General features: G+C 45.8%; 1 protein-coding gene across 4 annotated transcripts in view; it reads right to left on the reverse strand.

Moving 5' to 3' along the window:
* Positions 1 to 214: 214 nt before the first annotated feature.
* The window catches only part of LOC112853054 (uncharacterized), a 44,851-nt gene continuing 25,526 nt past the window's right edge, over positions 215 to 19,539 (reverse strand). For 2 of the 4 annotated variants that reach the window (XM_086698997.1, XM_086698996.1), the window contains exons 2-4: positions 4,726 to 4,852; positions 4,481 to 4,541; positions 215 to 3,641 (exon numbers count right to left, since the gene is read on the reverse strand). In XM_086698997.1, the coding sequence (XP_086555123.1) occupies positions 1,988 to 3,641; positions 4,481 to 4,541; positions 4,726 to 4,852 (1,842 nt within the window). In that variant the 3' untranslated portion in view covers positions 215 to 1,987. Of the gene's footprint in view, positions 3,642 to 4,480; positions 4,542 to 4,725; positions 4,906 to 19,539 lie in introns of all 4 variants that reach the window. The other 2 variants (XM_086698998.1, XM_086698995.1) reach the window with 2 other exon arrangements.

Consider the following 19,539-nt stretch of genomic DNA (forward strand, 5'->3'; position numbering starts at 1 on the left):
TGAGGCTCGAGCTCACAACCCCGAGACCAAGAGTGGCGCGCTCCGCTGACTGAACCAGCCAGGCGCCCCAACATAATCCCGTTGTTATTTGTGCTTTGTGGTCACCTTTATCACTACAATTCATTCCACCTCTCTCTCTTTGACCACAGATGTCACCTGGCAGTCTTTGGCAAGAAGGCACTGACAAAACCATGATGCAAATTTTTGGAATCAATAACGGAGGACGAGAAATTTAATTACAAAAATTATGACTACAGAATAAAAAACAAAATTGGAGGAAAAAATATCTGAACTCGTCTGCACACAATGACCCTTGGAATGCATAATGCTGACAACATTACAGGTTGACTTGAAAAGCCACAATCGCAATGGGACGTTTTAATATATCCTATCAGGAAATGGAGAAGATAACATTTGTTAATATCCAACAGTTAATAAAAAATTTTAAGGACCATGGACAGAAACAGTGGTTTGAGCTTTAGGAAATGTTTTAAATCACATAAAAACATAATTGAAAATATACCGAAGACTTATGTTCAGATGTGAGTAATCAGAAACACCCACAATCTGCCTGATAAGGAGAAGGTGCTTATTTTCACACGAAAAGGCTTATTTTCACAGAAGTCACTGTACAATGCGGTAGAGGAATAGGTTACCGTGGGGTTCCTCTTGGCTGCATGTTGTAGCTGTACTGGTGAAATCGGGAACACACAGTAATTAGGAGTGTTAACAGAACGAGGGGTTTACTACACAAATTAGACCCTATACAAATACAGTCCAGAGAAGAGGGAAGTCAGCGCTCTAAAGAACATTCTCAACCATGATGGTCTGGTGGACACATGATGGCTTGCGGGAAAATCCAAGCGGCATCAACCTTTGCCAGGTCGTAGACCTCGTGGCGGCGTCTGTGGAAAGCTACAGCTCTGAGAAAATGGAAGTCAAGTAGCTGGCGGTGGTACTGAAGATACTCTTGACGGGCAGGGCAAAGAATCAGCAAAACAGGCTGGAAGGTGTAGGCAAAATTCCTACGGTATCGATCACTGTCTGTACCGTGATTCCAAAAACTAAGGCCTTCTTCCTTTTTTGCCTTCCGACTCTCATGCAAGTGAGGCTACCGGTGAATTCTAACACGAAACTATAAAGAGAGCAGATTCTAGAAAATTAGGTCCCAACATTACCCATGTTGACCTAACGCATTCCAGGAGTGCTATCTCCAATGCTACATTTTTTTTTTTTTTTTTTGGTCTCTTAAAGTATAATCTCCAAATCACAGTCGGAAGAAATGACAGAGTCAAGGGGAAAGATGTAAACAGCAATTCCAATGAGATTATACCCTATGATAAACTCTGCATACTTACAAATTGATGCCTACAATTTATTAACCAGGAAAGAAAAGACTCTTTGGATTAAAAAACAAACAAAACAGAAACCACTTCACATATGAAAGGAGGAATATTTATAATAGACAAGGAATATCCAGTACCTGTGACGGGAGGTCAATAAGAAAATCCCAACAAATACCAAAATATCATTATACCATGGCCCCTTCACGTTCAGAACAGTTAAAAATTATATAAAAATTAATACTTACATATTACAAATACACCGTAACTCACCCATAGATCCAATAGACTTGAAAATGGAAAGACAAAACTTTTACAAACTGATTTAAGGAAAAAGACTACTTACTAAGCTTCCGTACTATTGCTTAAACAATGCTTACAGAATTGTCTCAACTCAACGTTCAGCTGAAAAGCAACAACCAGAAGCTATAGTCCAGAGACTGAGTTTCAGAACAAAATTCATTATCTTCAGCTTCTGAAGCATTTCTTTCATGTTGTGACTTCTCCGGAGTACCGTCTTTGAATGTGCATCAGACTTTCCCATATTTCTTACATTTATGTCATTTTTCTCCAGTGGTGTTTTTACACGACTCTGCGTTTGTTAAGACTGAACGCTCTCCTGTACTTTTCAGTTAACAATTTACCTATCTTGTGTGCATTCTCATCACATGTTTGTGTAAGGATGTGGGCCAATTGAAGGCTTTCCCACAGTGTTTACATTCAAGAAGTTTCTCTCCAGTGTGAATTCTTTCATGGCTTCTAAACGAACTGGGTCGACTGAAGGCTTTCCCACATTCTTTACATTTATAAGGTTTCTCTCCCGTGTGCACTCTCATGTGTCCTCGAAAGGTTGTACGATAAATGAAGGCTTTCCCGCATTCCTTACATTCATAGGGTTTCTCTCCCGTGTGAGTTCTTTCATGTACCTGAACATAACTTGAACAACTGAAGGCTTTACTGCATATTTTACATTCATAGGGTTTCTCTCCCGTGTGAGTTCTTTCGTGTATCCGGAAGGAGCTGGGACAATTGAAGGCTTTCCCACATTCCTTACATTTATAAGGTCCGTCTCCAGTGTGTGTCATCATATGTCTGCGAAAACTGGTGAGGGAGACGAAGGCCTTCCCACATTCCTCACATTTATAGGGTTTCTCGCCAGTGTGAGTTCTCCCGTGTATTTGCAAACCCAGAGGAGAGCTGAAGGTCTTCCCACACTGTTTACATTCATAGGGCTTCTCTGCGGTGTGAGTCCTTTCGTGTCTTCGGAAGGACGTGGGACAACTGAGGGCTTTCCCGCACAGCTTACATATATAGGGCTTCTCTCCAGTGTGAGTTCTCACATGCACTTGAAACGTGGTGAGCCAATGGAAGGCTTTTCCGCATTCTTTACACTGATAGGGTTTCTCGCCAGTGTGAGTTCTTTCGTGTGTTCGGAAGGAACTGGAACAACTAAAGGCTCTACCACACTGCTTACATTCGTAGGGTTTCTCTCCGGTGTGAGATCTTTCATGTATTCGATACGAACTGGGACAGCTGAATGCCTTCCCGCACTCCTTACATTTATAAGGTCCGACTCCAGTGTGTGTGATCATGTGTCTTTGAAAGCTCCCGAGAGAAATGAAGGCTTTCCCGCATTCCTTACAGTCATAGGGTTTCTCTCCGGTGTGAGTTCTCTCATGTTTTCGAAGAGAGCTGGGACAACTGAAGGCTTTACTACACTTTTTACATTCGTAAGGTTTCTCTCCCGTGTGAGTCCTTTCATGACTTCGAAAGGAGCTGGGACAGCTGAGGGCTTTCCCGCACTGCTTGCACTGATAGGGCTGCTCCCCCGTGTGCGTCCTTTCATGTGTCTGAAAGGTCTGATGATATCTAAAGGCCTTTCCACACTGTTTACACTGATAGGGCTTCTCTCCGGTGTGAGTCCTTTCGTGTTTTCGAACGGACTGGCGATATCGAAAGGATTTCCCACATTCCTTGCATTTGTAAGATTTCTCTACGCTGTGGTTTCTTTCATGTTTTTGAAAAGGCTGGAGATAACTGAAAGCTTTTCCACACTCTTTGCATTTATAAGGCTTTTTTCCATACTCCTGATACTGGTATGGCTTTGGCGAAGTGTGAGATCTCTTATGCCTATTAAGGGATGAATGGCGCATAAAGACTTTTCCACACGCGCTGCACTCCCACGGTTTTACCTCGGTAGAAGTCTTCTTGTTCAGATTAAGATGCGGAATAAGGCTGAAGTTTCCTCCACACTGACCACCTTCTTTACTCTGATGGAGCCTCTCTACCATAGGACTCCTGAAAAAAAAAAAAATCCAGAAGTGTATTATTGATTTGTGACTTCCTACCTATTAGTAAATACTAGGATTACTTTGTTACAATTCATAGGAAAAGGGTAGGTTTTTCTGTCTTGTCTGAACTGTTTGAAATATTCTGCTCGACCAAAACTCTTACGTGAAAGTAGTGAGAGTCATATATGGAGTTTCTGAATACTATTTACAAACGAACTCTTTTGCAAACACTGAACAGCTGTCACATTTAAGAAAACATTTCGGTGAAAATTTTCTAGGAAAACCTACATCTGAAGCTGGGCTGTCTTGTGTCTACTTGCTTTTAAGTTTTTTTTTTTTGTTTTTTTTTTATTATTTTTTTTTATTTTTGGGACAGAGAGAGAACATGAACGGGGGAGGGGCAGAGAGAGAGGGAGACACAGAATCGGAAACAGGCTCCAGGCTCTGAGCCATCAGCCCAGAGCCTGACGTGGGGCTCAAATTCATGGACCGCGAGATCGTGACCTGGCTGAAGTCGGACGCTTAACCGACTGCGCCACCCAGGCGCCCCAAGTTTTTTTTTTTTTTTTTAATGTTTATTTTTGAGAGAGACAGAGAGAGAGTGCGAGCAGGGGAGGCACAGAAAGAGAGGCAGACCCAGAATCAAGAGCAGGCTCCAGGCTCCAGGCTAATAGCACAGAGCCTGACGTGGGGCTCAAACCCACGAACCACGAGATCATGACCTGAGCTGAAGTCGGATGCTTAACCAACTGAGCCACCCAGGCGCCCCATGTCTGCTTGCTTTTCAATTCTTGCAACATACAAAGATTCCTTTGGATGCTCCTTTCCACAGTGAGTGCAAGTTACCTTAGATTTCTTCCCTGGTTTTTGTACTGATCATCAATGTTATGGTCTTTCCACTTTTTCCCTACAATGCAAACCCAGAAAAAAAAACAATAAATTATAGAATTATTATTACAAGTCCACGATGAGCTCTGCCCATGCCTGATTTGCCAAAGTACTCCTTTGCCCCGTTCCAAACCAAAGAGCACTGATGGGCAAGGAACACGCGTCCTCTAACTGACGGGGGGAAAGTGAGCTGTCATCCTTACCTACTGAGGCCAGGTTCCTCAAGGTTTCCCGCATCACATCTCTGTAGAGTTTCTTCTGGGAAGGATCCAACAGAGCCCATTCCTCCAGGGTGAAGTTTACAGCCACATCCTCAAAGGCCACTGCGTCCTAAAACATCCCACATACGTGTGGAGGAGGGTGGATGAGACAGCACTAGGAATCTATAGTCAATTCATAAGAAGTTCACATGATTCTGTGATCTCAAAATACTCTATGACTCGGTCATCAGAATTCCCACTCTCTCTACACTATCATCTCCTCAAAAATTTGGTAGTGTCATGAATACATGGAAATTCTCTCTACTTTGGGGGCGCCTGGGTGGCTCAGTCGGTGAAGCGTCGACTCTTGATTTCGGCTCAGGTCAGGATCTCGCGGTTCCTGAGATCGAGCACCGCGTCAGCGCACAGCCTGCTTGCTCCCTTGCTCGTGGGCTCATGCTCCTCTCTCAAAACAAATAGATAAAACTTAAAAAAAAAAAAATTATTCCTACTTTTACTACGTTTACTACGTTCACTTCCAGTCTCATTGCTTTCTAATGGTAGAGTCCCAAGCACGTTGGGAAAGGAAATACTATGCAAATGAAAGAAACATTTCCATTGTAAGGCCACCAATTCCTTGTGAGAAAAAGCTCGCCTCCTTCTTTATTACCCGTCATGTCACACAGCACTCCATGAAGCAGAGGGGCACAGCCACGTCAAGTTTTAATGAATGAAAACACAGTGAAACATTGAGAGCTTTTGCTTCTTCAAAAAAAATTTTTTTTAATGTTTATTTTTGAGAGAGAGAGAGAGAGAGGATGTGCGGGGGAGAGGCAGAGAGACAGAGGGAGACACAGAATCCGAAGCAGGCTCCAGGCTCCAAGCTGTCAGCACAGAGCCCGACGTGGGGCTCGAACCCCCGAACCGTGAGATCATGACCTGAGCCGACATCGGATGCTTAACCGACTGAGCCACTCAGGCGCCCTGAGAGCTTCTGCTTCTATTTCCACTGCCAACCACGAAAGGCCAGAAGGCCTGTGGGAATCCAGTTGGTAACTAGGACCAGCTAGCCATATTGTCCCCAAGTACTCCAGGCCATCAGGAATAGTCTGACGCAGCTGGCTGAATGAAAATATTCTGGCAGAGAAGTGTTCGTTTTCATCTGTCTATAAAAATATCTGTCAGATTCACTCATTCCCTCCTATCCGTCCCATTTCACGGGGCGAGGATGTCATTCAGATATTACAGCTTATGTATGAAAAAGAAGGCATCACAACTCCGAACCCCACAAAACCTCTCTATGCAAGGGCCTCGGAGCCGCTTCTTACCAACTTTTAAGCACGTGTATGCACACACGCTGAGATGACAGGATGCTCGGCAGAACCGTAACAGCGTACCTCAGGCCCTGCTGAGCTTGAGGAACTGGATAAACATTGCAATCTGCAAGAAAGTTCACTTGAAAGCCACAGTGGTTTGACGGTCATTGCACTCATCATTATGAAACACACAAAAGGTTCAGCAGTGTTTGTTTTTTTTTAAATAAATTTATTTTACATTGAGAGAGAGCATGAGCAGGGAAGGGGCAGAGAGAGAGAGGGAGAGACAGAATTTCAAGTAGGCTCCACGCGGTCAGTGCAGAGTCTGACGCGGGGCTCAAACTCACGAACCATGAGATCATGACTTGAGCTGAAACCAAGAGTCAGACGTTTACCCAACTGACCCACCCAGGAGCCCCGTCAGTGTTTTCTCCCAAAAGAACACAGAGGTTCCCTTCTCTGATCTCACGAGGCAGTGATATTCAACCAGTTGCCCTAGAGGCTGCCCTTCCATTTCCTGCACTTCTGACCCCTCGTGTGGGACCCAGGGGCATGCCAGCCTAACCTCTGGGCACAGATATCCCTCAGCTACACAATTCCCCTAAATGCTGGTCTCTGAACAAGATCATTAAGTCACTGAAGTCTACGTGCAGGTGATAGAGAAATGGCTCCCATACAGTAATTTGGATGGTAGATTTCACCCATCTGGTTAAGAAAAGAACAGGAAATCCACACTTCTTGCGAGATCCACGGAGTAAAAGGAACTACTTGGATTGGCTCAATTACTTGGAGTGGCTCCAATTACTCTGCAGCGCTGGCTCATAAAAGTGTCCTAGTACCTCGCATGTGGAAGAGAGTTAACGTTATTAGCAGGTCTGAGACGGCGGATCCTTACAAATGCCTGCTCGCGGTGTCGGTCCTTCCTTCATTGGTATCTGGGACCCAAGATATAGGAGGGACCTCCCCAACCTGATGAGAGTGACTCAGTGTGCCCAAACTGTTTAGGCAAAGATTATGACGTATCCCAAACTCTTGTGTTCGTTCTGAGAGTCCACAAACTTTTGTTATGTGCAGTAGAGGGGGCCTATGTGATCTAGGCACGGAGTCCCGAATGAGCTTCCCTGGAAGACAGTATTTTACATGTGCTGTTACAACTTGTTGCTTGGGGAAGTGAGCCCATCCTATGGATTACAGTAGGAGATAACATCTCCTTGAAGCTTGCATGTGGTTTCCTCCAAAACAAATTTATTTATATTTTTTAAGGGGTGTGGTGTGTGTGTGTGTGTGTGTGTGTGTGTATTTAAGCCATCTCTACACCCAACAGGGGGCTCCAACTCATGACCCAGAGATCAAGAGTCACAGGCACCAGGGGTGCCTGGGTGGCTCAGCCGGTTGGGTGTCCGACTTTGGCTCAGGTCATGATCTCACAGCTTGTGGGTTCGAGCCCTGCATGGGGCTCTGTGCTGACAGCTCAGAGCCTGGAGCCTGCTTTGGATTCTGTGTCTCCCTGTCTATCCCTCCCCTGCTCACTTTCTCGCTCTCTCAAAAATAAATAAACATTAAAAATAAATTTAAAAAAAAAGCATCACAGGCTCTACTGACTGAGCCAGTGGGGCATCCCCCTCCAGGACAAATTTAACTGAACACTAAACAAGACTAATGAATGATATTTAATAATCCTAATGGAAAAAGATTTACATTTTTCTTGAACAAAGAAGAATGAAAAAAAGTGAAAATATGGTACATGTTCTTAGAAATAACTCCACTTCTTAAGATGTTTCCTCTCCCAAAATGTGTCTTTATTAAATTCCAACAATCCCCAAAACAGACTTTTTATTAGACCTCCAAACCTAAAAGGAAAAACAAATGTCCAAAAATGGTCAAGGTCTTCCAAAGAACAAAGTGGCGGCTTGCCGAATATACATCAAAGATTTTCAAATCACAGTATTCCAGACAACATAGCATTAGCAGAGAGAAAAACAGACCGAGGGAAAGGAAAAGTGTCTTCCGTGGACCAGCATTAAATGTCGAAAGCTGGTCAAGGGCGGATCAGGCACTGTGAAGCACTGGCAGACATCTGAAGCCCTTTAATACATGGGGCAAAGACAAACTGTCACCTAACTGGAAAAGCGCATTATATTCCCTCCTATCCCGCGGAAAATAGCCAATTCACTGTAGACTTAAATGTGAAAGATAAAACCAAGGCACTTGTAGAAGCCATAGATAAATACTTTATTGATTGAAAAATAGGGAGAATTTTCTCAGGTAAGGGAAAGAGTAACATCTCAAACGAGACGGGGGCGCCTGGGTGGCTCATTTGGCTAAGTGTCTGACTTCGGTCATGATCTCACGGTCCGTGAGTTCGAGCCCCGCTGACAGCTCGGAGCCTGGAGCCTGCTTCAGATTCTGTGGCTCCCTCTGTCTCTGCCCCTCCCCTGCTTGTCCTCTCTCCCTCTCTCTCAAAAATAAATAAACATTAAGAAAAATTTTTTAAAGGTCTAAACGAGAGACTGAACAACTCATATATAAACTAAGGAAATCAAAAAACACAAGATATAAGAAAATATCTGTAATACATGCAACATTAAAGAGTTTAGTGTGCAGAGTAAGACTCAACATATAGTTTAAAAAATGAGAAAATAATCAAAACATATTTAACAGAAGATGAAAGACCATATGCGAAAAAATGTCTTTCTCAAAAATAAATATTAAAAATATTTTTTAAAGTGAAAACTAAAAGAACACTGTTTAGTGGGGGAGGCGGGGGGGAACAGATGGTAAAGGTTTTGAAGAATAAAGAATCCAGACAGAGGTCACATGTGGTGTTGGATGGAGAGGAGTCAGGTCAGGAACATTGGGAGGCTGACAACTGCTCAATGCCCACTTATAAATCTTAATGATCACAAACATGTTTATACTGTTATTACCACAAAGTCTTCTGATAAGGCATCAGGCACAGTATTTTCTGAATATATTTAATGATAAAAATTTAAAGAATTAAGTTTGGAGAAGTATGTTTTTTCTTTTTTTCCCCTGTAAGGTGGAAATCTGAGTACTAGTTCACAGATTTTTGGCAGCAAAAACTGGTAACAAGGGTCTATTTTGAAAGAATTGGTGGGGCGCCTGGCTCAGTGGGTTAAGCATCCGACATCAGCTCAGGTCGTGATCTCACGGTTCGTGGGTTCGAGCCCCGCGTCGGGCTCTATTGCTGACAGCTTGGAGCCTGCTTCGGATTCTGTGTCTCCTTCTCTGTGCTCCTCCCCAGTGCACGCTCTGTGCCTCTCTCTCAAAAATGAATAAACACTAAAAACAATTTAAAAAAAGAGAAAGAATTGGTTATATACTTACCTTTTACTTATTTTAATATTTATTTTTTGAGAGAGAGACAGAGCATGAGTGGGGCAGGGGCAGAGAGAGGAGGAGACAGAATGTGAAGCAGGTTCTAGGTTCTGAGCTGTCAGCACAGAGCCCCATGTGGGGCTTGAACCCACAAACCGTGAGATCATGACCTGAGCCGAAGTTGGACATTTAACAGACTGAGCCACCCAGATGCCCCACACAGTCACCGTTTAAAACCAAAGGGTGACGTGTCCTGGTATGGAAAGATGTGAAGGATTTATCAATAGAATAATTAAGCAAAATGTATTCCAACAGATACACCAGTGTACCTTTTCTTTTTTTAATTTTTAAATTTTTTAATGTTTATTGAGAGAGAGCATGAGCAAGTGGGAGAGGGGCAGAGAGAGAGAGGGAGACACAGAATCTGAAGCAGGCTCCAGGCTCCAAGCTGTCAGGCCAGAACCCGACATGGGGCTCAAACTCCTGAGCCATGAGATCATGACCTGCGCTAAAGTCGGATGCTTAACCCACTGAGCCACCCAGGGGCATCACCCCCTTTAAGGCTTCTGACAGAAGTTTCATTATGTAGGCACAAGTGATGAACTCAAAGCCTTTGGTGATGAACTCAATCTCCAGCCCCTCTTCCCTCTCCAGAGCTTGGGAACTGGAGCTGAACATTCTAAGCCTCCAATCAAGGCCTCGTGTTTCTGGTGTCCAATCCCCATCCTGAAGCCATCTGAGGCATTTCTGGGCGGGCTCCTAGAACAGAAGACTGCACCATCACCCTTATCACTCAGGAAATTCCAAAGGCTCGGGAGATCTTGGCCAGGAACCACGGACAAAGACCAAATATCTTCCCTGTATCTATGAGGAAGAAGAGGACAGCCCGGGGGGCCCAGGCTCACGAAAGACTGAGACTAAATCCTATGACTGCAGAATGCTTTCCCCTCCGCCCACACTTACCTCGGCAGCAGCTGGGCTCCTGTTTACTAATCTGCGGAAAAGAGCTGCACATTCCAGCCCTTATTTGAGAAGCTTCTGGAGAACCCCACAGATGACAGGGGTGACAAAAGAAAGGACGCCCGAGAAGTTTTAGTTTCTGCCACAGGTACAACAAATCATAATAGAGACTAACCCTGTGAGAAGTAAGGGAGAGGATCCACCTTCAGAAATACCAAAATAAAAGCTGTGCTGTCTAGTTAACATGTTTACAACCTACTGGAAATATATATGACCCCCCCCCCCCCATAATGGAGTCCCGAATCCTTGGACATTTCACTTCCTGGTTTTTCTTCCCCGCTCTATTTTGCAGGCTTATTTTGGTGGGCTCTGAAATGAGCATGAGCCAAAGAACAAAGGGGGGACTGAAAGTCTCCGCATCACCTCAGGAAATGTACATTTGTTCCAATTAGACTACTTTAAAAAATTTTTTTTGTTTTTTAATGTTTATTGATTTTTTTAAAAAATTTTTTTCAACGTTTATTTATTTTTGGGACAGAGACATACAGAGCATGAACGGGGGAGGGGCAGAGAGAGAGGGAGACACAGAATTGGAAACAGGCTCCAGGCTCTGAGCCATCAGCCCAGAGCCCGACGCGGGGCTCGAACTCCCGGACCGCGAGATCGTGACCTGACTGAAGTCGGACGCTTAACCGACTGCGCCACCCAGGCGCCCCAATGTTTACTGATTTTTGAGAGAGAGTGGGGGTAGGGGCAGAGAGAGAGGGAGACACAGGATCTGAAGCAGGCTCCAGGCGGTCAGCATTTAGCCCGACACGGGGCTTGAACCCACAGACCATGAGATCATGACCTGAGCTGGAGTCAGCTGCCCAACTGCCTGAGCCATCCAGGCACCCCAGACTACTTTTTTTTTTTTAATGTTTATTTATTTTGAGAGAGAGAGAGAGAGCGTGCGCGCAAAAGAGAAAGTGGGGGAGGGCCAGAGAGAGAGAGAGAGAGAGAGAGAATCCCCAGCAGGCTCCACGCTGTCAGCGCAGAGCCCGACGTGGGGGCCGATCCCACGAACCAGGAGATCATGACCCGAACTGAAATCAAGAGTCAGACGCTCAACCGACTGAGTCACCCGGCTGTCCCCCAATCAGACTACTTTCTGCCTCACATGGGCACAGGCGACGTCCGGGTAAGGCTCTCGCTTCAGCCAGTGAAGAATCAGGGGAGGGACACGCACCCTGGAGACAAACTGTCTGCTGTAACTGCCCCGAGCATGCCTGTCCATCAAGACACCCGCTCCTGCAAGAAGGTCGAAGAAAACCTCGATCCGCTGTGCTCCGAGTCTCCGCGCCCCTCCTCTGATCGGGTCGGTGGCCTTATTTCTCACAAACCCTTAGCCAGAGAAACTTAAAACATCACACTAAAGGCCTCCTTTTATTTATTTTTTGAAAGGCCTATTTGCCTCAGTTCCTTCTCAGCACATGAGGTCTGCCTTCAAACAAATAAAACAAAAAATCCCATAGCATACGAAGACATTTCATCTTGAAAGAAACCAGAGGGAAAAACACACCTCAGATATAGAGAAACAAAGAATTAATTTATACTCATCCCCCCCCCCAAAAAAAAACCATGCAAGCAAGAAGAGAGTGGAATGAAATATTTTAAAGGGTTGACAGAGAAAAACGATGTGCCCAGAATTCTGTGTCGAACAAAATTATTCTTCAAGGGTGAGGGAGAAATAAAGACTTTCTGAGACAAACAAAAATGGAGGGAATTTTCCACCAGTATACCTGCTTTGCAAAAAAAAAAAAAAAAAAAAAAAATGTGAAAGAAACTTCTTCAAAAAGCAGGAAAATGATGAAGAAAGGGAAGGCATTTCAGAAGGAGTAAATTTTAAAAATTCTTCACCTGAAAAAAAAAAAAAGAACTTCATCTGATAGATAACTATGGTATATATTAATCCAATGATATCAATAGTCACTTTATTTTTTTAAGTGTGTGTGTGTGGGGCAAGTGCGCATGGGGGAGGGACAGAGAGAGAGAGAGCGAGGGAGAAAGAGAGAATCCCGAGCAGGCTCCAAACCATCAGCATGGAGCCCGACGAGGGGCTCAAACTCACAAACCATGAGACCATGAACTGAGCCAAAATGAAGAGTCAGACGCTTAACTGACTGAGGCACCCAGGCACCCCTATCAATAATCACTTTAATTTTTTTTTCTTAAAGAGTTTTTTAATTTTTTTTAATGTTTATTTTTGAGAGAGAGAGAGACACACACTGAGTGCGAGCAGGGGAGGGACCGAGAGAGCGGGAGACACAGAATCTGAAGGAGGCTCCAGGCTGTCAGCATGGAGCCTGAGGCGGGGCTCAAACCCACAAACCGTGAGATCATGACCTGAGCGAAGTTGGACGTTTAGCCAACTGAGCCACCCAGGAGCCCCATAAAACACAGTCTTTTCCACAAAAAGTGCCAGGAAAAGTAGAATCCACGTGAAAAAAATCTAGACACAGAGCTTGCACCTTTCACAAAATTTAACTCAAAATGGATTCATAGATATTATAGAAAACCGAGACTAAAAAATTCCCAGGAGATAGCACAGGAGAAAATTTAGGAGACCTAGGGTTTGGTAATTATTATTTTTAGATCCAACACCAAATCAGGATCCATGAAAGTAAAAGATACTAAGTTTGGCTTTATTAAAATCAAAACCCACTCTGTGAAAGACAGTGAAAGAGATGGAAAACAGAAACCACAGACTGAGAGAAGATCTTTACAAAACACTTCTCTGCTAAAGGGCTGGTATCCGAAATGTCCAAAGAACTCTTAAAAGTCAGTAAGACAAGCAACTCAATTAAAAATGGGCAAAAGATCTGAACACACACCTCACCAAAGAAAATACATAAATGCTAATTAAGTATATAAAAAGATGCTCAACACCATGTCAGAAGAAATTGAGAAGGGGCGCCGGGGGGGGGGGGGGGCTCATTCTGCTGAGTGTCTGACTTCAGGTCGTGATCTCATGGTTTGTGAGTTTGAGCCCTGCATCGGGCTCTGTGCTGACAGTTCAGAGCCTGGAACCTGCTTCAGATTCTGTGTGTCTCTCTCTCTGCCCCTCCCCTGATTGTGGTCTCTCTTTGTCAAAAATAAACAAAAATTAAAAAAAAAAAAAAAAAAAGAAATTGCAAATAGAAGAATGAGATATAGGGGAGCCTTGGTGGCTCAATAGGTTAAGCATTTGATTTCAGCTCAGGTCATGATCTCATGGTTTGTGGGTTCAAGTCCTGCATCAGGCTCTCTGCTGTCAGCACAGAGCCCGCTTCCGACCCTCTGTCCCCCCTGCCCCCGCTCATGCTTCCTCACTCAAAAATAAACAAACATTAGGGGCGCCTGGGTGGCTCAGTCAGTTAAGCATCCAACTTCGGCTCAGGTCATGATCTCGTGGTTCGTGGGTTCAAGCCCTGCATCAGGCTCTGTGCTGACAGCTCAGAGCCTGGAACCTGCTTCAGCTTCTGTGTCTCCCTCTCTCTCTGCCTCTCCCCCACTCGCGTGCTCTCTCTCAAGAATAAGTAAACATTAAAAAAAGAAAAAATAATAAACATCAAAAAAATGAGATACCGCCAGATACTTATTACAATAACTAAAATTTAAGACCTTGAAAAAAAAAAAACAAACAATAGTAAAGATGTGAGAGAAAATCATTCATTCATTCCACCCTCATTCATTGCTGATGGGAGTGGAAAATGTATCCCTATTCTGGAAGACAGGCAGTTTCTTAAAAAATAAACCTTTTTTTTTTTTTTTTTTTACCATACTATCCAGCAATCACCATCCTTCCTATTATGCCAAATGAGTTGAAAACTCATTCATAAAAAAACCTGCACATGAGGGGCGCCTGGGTGGCTCAGTAGGTTAAACATCCAACTCTTGATTTTGGCTCAGGTCACGATCTCACGGTTCATGGGATCGAGTCCTGCACTGGGCTCTGCGCTGATAGGGCAGAGCCTGGTTGGGATTCTCTCCCCCACTCTCTCTGCCCTTCCCCTGCTCTTACATGCCCCCTTTCTCTCTCTCTCTCTCTCAAAAATAAGCAAATATTAAAAAAAAAACTTTAGGGGTGCCTCGGTGGCTCAGTGGGTTGAGCGTCTGACTTCAGCCCAGGTCACGATCCCACGCTTCGTGGGTTCGAGCCCCACATCGGGCTCTGTGCTGACAGGCTCAGAGCCTGGAGCCTGCTTTGGATTCTTTGTCTCCTCCTCTCTCTGCCACTCCCCCACTCTATCTCCCGAAAATAAACACTGAAAAAAAAACTTAAAAAGAAAAACCCAGCACCTGAATATTTGTAAGAGCTTTATTCACAGTTGCCAAGACTTACAGGTAACCAAGATATCCTCCAACAGATGAATGGAAAATCAATCAATGGAACATCCATATGATGAAATATTCAGGGATAACCGGAAATGAGGTATCCAGCCAAAGGACATGGAATAACCTCAAAGTCACATTGCTAGGGGAAAGCAGAGAATACGGTAAGGCTACAGACTGTATGATTCCAAGCACAGTTCTGGACAGCAAAGATCTGGAAGGAACAAAAGCGTGAGGCGGTGAACGAGCTACGGTTGCCAGGGATTTGGGGGGTGGGAAGAAGGAATGAATAAACAGATGGACGACAAAGGACATTTAGGGCACTGAAAATACACTACGTGATACAGAAACGATCAGCACACATCATCGCACGTTGCCAAAGCCCTAAGACTGTGTAACGCAAAGTCTAGTTATTGCAATGTTTATTTATTTTTGAAAGAGAGAGCGCGAGCAGGGGAAGGGCAGAGAGAGGGGGAGACAGAACCCCAAGCAGGCTCCGTGCCGTCAGCACAGAGCCCGATGGGGGGCTTGAACCCACGGACCATGAAATCATGACCTGAGCCGAAACCAAGAGTCGGATGCTTAACCAACTGAGCCACCCAGGCGCCCCAGTGTCCAGCTACTGTAAAGCAAGGACTTCGATACATTAATACTGGCTCATCGAATGTAACAAATGTACCACACTGATGTGAAATATAAAAAAAACAGGGCAAGCTGTATGAAGGCAGGGGGGTTATGTGGGAACTCTGTACATCCTGGTGAAGTTTTCTGTAAACCTAAAATTGCTGTAAAAAAAAAAAAAGTCTATCGGGGGGGGGGAAAAGAGGAAGACAGATGCGCTATTCATCCCCGATGACTGAAAGAAGCCACTGTTCATTCAACTCCTTTGAATTTATTCCAATAACCTACAATAGCACTCTATGAGGCCTAAACCCCGAGACGCGCGCGACCAGAAATTTCCACTCAGTGTCTTCGTGAGAGCTCGCCACTGTATGCTCTGAGCAGTGAAACGAGTGCCTTCGTTACCAGCAGGAGCGTCTGGAACTCTGATGTGGACAAGGAGCCCATGTGGACAGGCGAGGCCCTACACAGACGCCTTAGTAGACGCGGAGACATATTACCTTGACTTATATGTTATGGGTATCTGTGAGGCGAGAGTCCCAGAATTCTTTGACCACAAAGGGGCATCTCTTGGACAATCACCCAAGAGTCTGTAAACACAGGGGGACGCCACTGCTGCTCAGTGCCAAGACTGATGGCATACAGTTTGGGGCCTAGGGCCATCTCGCGCATCAAAAACCTAGGGACAGCTTGAGGCGGTCACAGGGAACTCCAGGAGGCACGAGAGGAAGTCACCGAAGCCTCTGCTGTGAAACCGCTGGAGGGCACTAACAGGTGTGTCTGCTGCACAGCAATTTGACCGGCGTCCAGAATCTTCCTGTTTTGTTGTAAGGGGTGCCTATTCAGGATGGGCCATTTTACAAGTAACAGCAAAAACGGGCTAAGGTAAAATTTTAAACAAGGAATATGTTGCCTCCACAACACCAAAAGAATCTGAACAACAGTAACCTCTTTACCAAGAATTCTTTTTAAGAACTTAGACAAGGTGCGAAAGCCTCACATCGTATATACGGTGATGGCACGTCCCCTTTTCATGAGCTCTTCTTGTCAAAAGTTTTGAAGTCCCAAATGACTTCAGAGGAGGATGTCGTTGGTATTACACTACTTGACGGCCAACTGCACCTGGCAGACTGTTGAAACAGCCCCCGAACAAAACAGACTTGGCCAAACCTGTGACTGCACGACACTGATCTGTCGCTGAAGGGAGTCAGTCATTTCCGTAACGGTGGGGACTGGGAACACAGCCTCGAGTTTGCACTACTTCATTCTGAGGGGGCATTCATTGATTGCAGATTTAAGAATAGGTCAAATAAGGCTGTTAAAAGGAGAACCAGGGGGAATAATTACTTTTTCATTAAATTAAGTGGTTTCTAACCAATGGTTTCCAATCCCTCAAGGCCCTTTTTAGTTTACAGTGGGTCAGATTAAGTAATTTAACGGGGTGGGGAGGGGTGCAGTAAGATCTGTGGGGTCCCATAAGTGCCAAACACAAAATTTAAATTTAATTTAGGAGACACTGGGTTCAGACCTGCTCCGCTCAGCGCAAGATATTTAAGAACAACGGGCGCTAAGACCATGGGAAATCAGGTAAGACCATGGTTCTCATGGTTAAGGGGAGACATGCTTAGCTGTCCTATCATAGTCAGCAACTCCCTTAAGATGATCGGGGGTACCCTGCTTAAGTTTAGTGGGGTCCCCGGGTGTAACTGCAAGGTGAGCCCTAGCACTGATCATGTGCCTGAGGTTCCTAAGTTAGCGCGTTAGGGCAGCTGGCAAGATGCATCCGGAAACTGTGCTGTGGAGGCCGGAAGCAGCAAGGAAGGTACTTTTATCTTTTTTTGTTGTGTAAATTCTTCTCGCAGATGTTGAATTTCCAATTGGTAAAACTGCAGAGCGGGGTTTTGAGACAGGGCAACTGAAGGGACCCCATGGGAAAAAGGCTGTTTTCTTTTTCTTCTCTCTGCTCCGTTTCCTGCTTCTATTCTTGCTAGGGCCTGCATCCCTGCCTTACACGTACCTTAACGTATGCTCTCTTTGTTGTTCTTTTTAATAATTTTTGTAATGTTTACTTATTTGAGAGAGGAAAGCGGGGAGAGAGAGGGAGGGAGGGACAGAAAGAGAGGGGAGACGCAGAATCTGAGGGAGGCTCCAGGCTCTGAGCTGTCAGCACAGAGCCCGACGCGGGGCTCGAACCCATGCACCGCGAGATCATGACCTGAGCCGAAGCTGGACGCCTAACCGATTGAGCCACCCAGGTGCCCAAAACGTGCTCTCTTTGTAAAGGTCAAGGAATTAATGATATCTTTGGCGTTTTCCAGCAAAATACGTAACATCTAAGGAGTCAGCAGGGGGCGTCATCATATACGTTTTCCAGGAACACTGACTCCAGATGATGCTGAGACCCCTGGCTCCAGGGTGTAAGTGACTTACGGAGGACACAGGAGCACTCGCCCTCGTTGGACGAGTTCCCCGACACCCGAGAGGACACGTACACCAGACCACCGTCCTCAACAGAAACCCCAGGCCCTAAACAAAGATGAGACTCCTTCTCCTTCTCCTTTCTGAGTCTCCTAGGTGCTCCATCTGAATCTGCTCTCTCTCTCTCTCTTCAATAAACTCTCTCTCACTTCCTGCTGGCTGGCATTTGATTTCTATCCTGCGCACAGCCAGGGAGCCTCTCGGCTGGTCCAGCGGAAACCCCTCTGGGTTCTCAGTCCCCGGCTGCCTGCATCAGCTTCAACACTTTTTTCTTTTGCTTCCCTCCTGTCTTGTTTTTTCCCATCACTGGCTATACTTCGAGGGAGGGGGCGGTCTCTCTGTCCTGGTACTTACACACCGTTTCCTCCAGAGAGCCTGAGAACAGTGCCATCAGGGTTAGGAGCCTCTCCCGTGACCACTGGCTGCCCTACAGGGTTTAAGGACCCTGGACTTAAATCAAGTGGAACCAATCCCTTTGCTGTGCCACAGGGGCACCTGAGTGTCGTGCCCTCTACCTGGAGGCTCAGGATCTTGGCTGCAGTAGAGGCAGGCGCAGAAGCAGCAGAGGTGCTTAAAGGTCCTGGAGAGTCCTCTGGGGTGAACGAGCATGGACTCAGGCCCCCATCTACTGGCTGCCTTTCACCTTTTCTTCTTTTTCTCTAATTAATTGTTATTTCAGGACTGACCACGCAATGGGCCCTCCTTTTGCACAGGGTATAGTCCCTCTGCCCCCCACCCAGGCATGTGAGGCCAACCCAGCCTCTGTCACAGCTTCCCCCCAACACAGATCCAAACCAGCAAATACGTGGAACAGGACCACTTCAAGGAGGGCCTCAATCCTACACACCTGCTCCCAAACACCTAGGGATCCTGTGAACGGCCACCTCTGGTGGGCTGAACACAGAGCTGAGGCTGGGGAGGGTCACCAACATACCACAGGGCAGCACGGGTCACAGCGCGAGCTCCCCAGCACCCAGCGCCCACAGCACACGCCGCCTTCGGGCAGCAGAGCTGGTGAGCAAGTCAGAGTAAGAGAAGCAGGCCCGCAGCATGGGGGTCACGTCTGGACATGGCTCACGGTGACAAAACTTACGGTCGCCTGCAGAGATGTGGTTCCCGTGTCCACGCATACATGCATCAAGATGGGAGGAAAAGGCTTACAAATCACATAACCAAGGCTCTGGGGACGGCAGGGCTGGCCCCTCAAGCAGCTCTGAAACGGCTTCAGAAACCAATGGAAAGAATCTGGTTTGGTGTTCCCCGGAGCTGGGAGGTGGGGCCGCGGCAAGAATTCTCGCACAGGGGTGGGGGCCTCCGTGATTGGAATCTCTTGCCATCTCTAGAGACACCCCCCAGACTTTCTCATCAGCTTGACCAAGTTGGGGGCATAAGAGAAAGAGGGGAGGAGGAGGCTTAAACCGTGAGCAGCCAAACACCCAAAGATGTGCAATCTTACTGCTCATTACAAGGAGGAAAACGTGGGGAAGAAAAACGTGAATGTGCGAGTGCTTGTTTTCATATAAAGAAACACAGACAGGATGCTCCAGAAATGATCACCGCTTATTTCTGGGGGTGGCTGAAGCCAGAGCTCTGGAGTGGACCAGATTTTTACGAACCCATGCATCCATTAGCTAAAGGTTTTGTTTGTTTTTTTAATGTTTATTTTTGACAGAGAGAGAGAGTGCAGTGAGGGGCAGAGAGAGAGAGAGACAGGGAGACAGAGAATCTGAAGCAGGCTCTACACGGCCAG

This window comes from Puma concolor, chromosome A2, assembly GCF_028749965.1.
Source record: "Puma concolor isolate L17-30 chromosome A2, mPumCon1.1.hap2, whole genome shotgun sequence".
In the NCBI taxonomy this organism is placed as follows: Eukaryota; Metazoa; Chordata; class Mammalia; order Carnivora; family Felidae; genus Puma; species Puma concolor.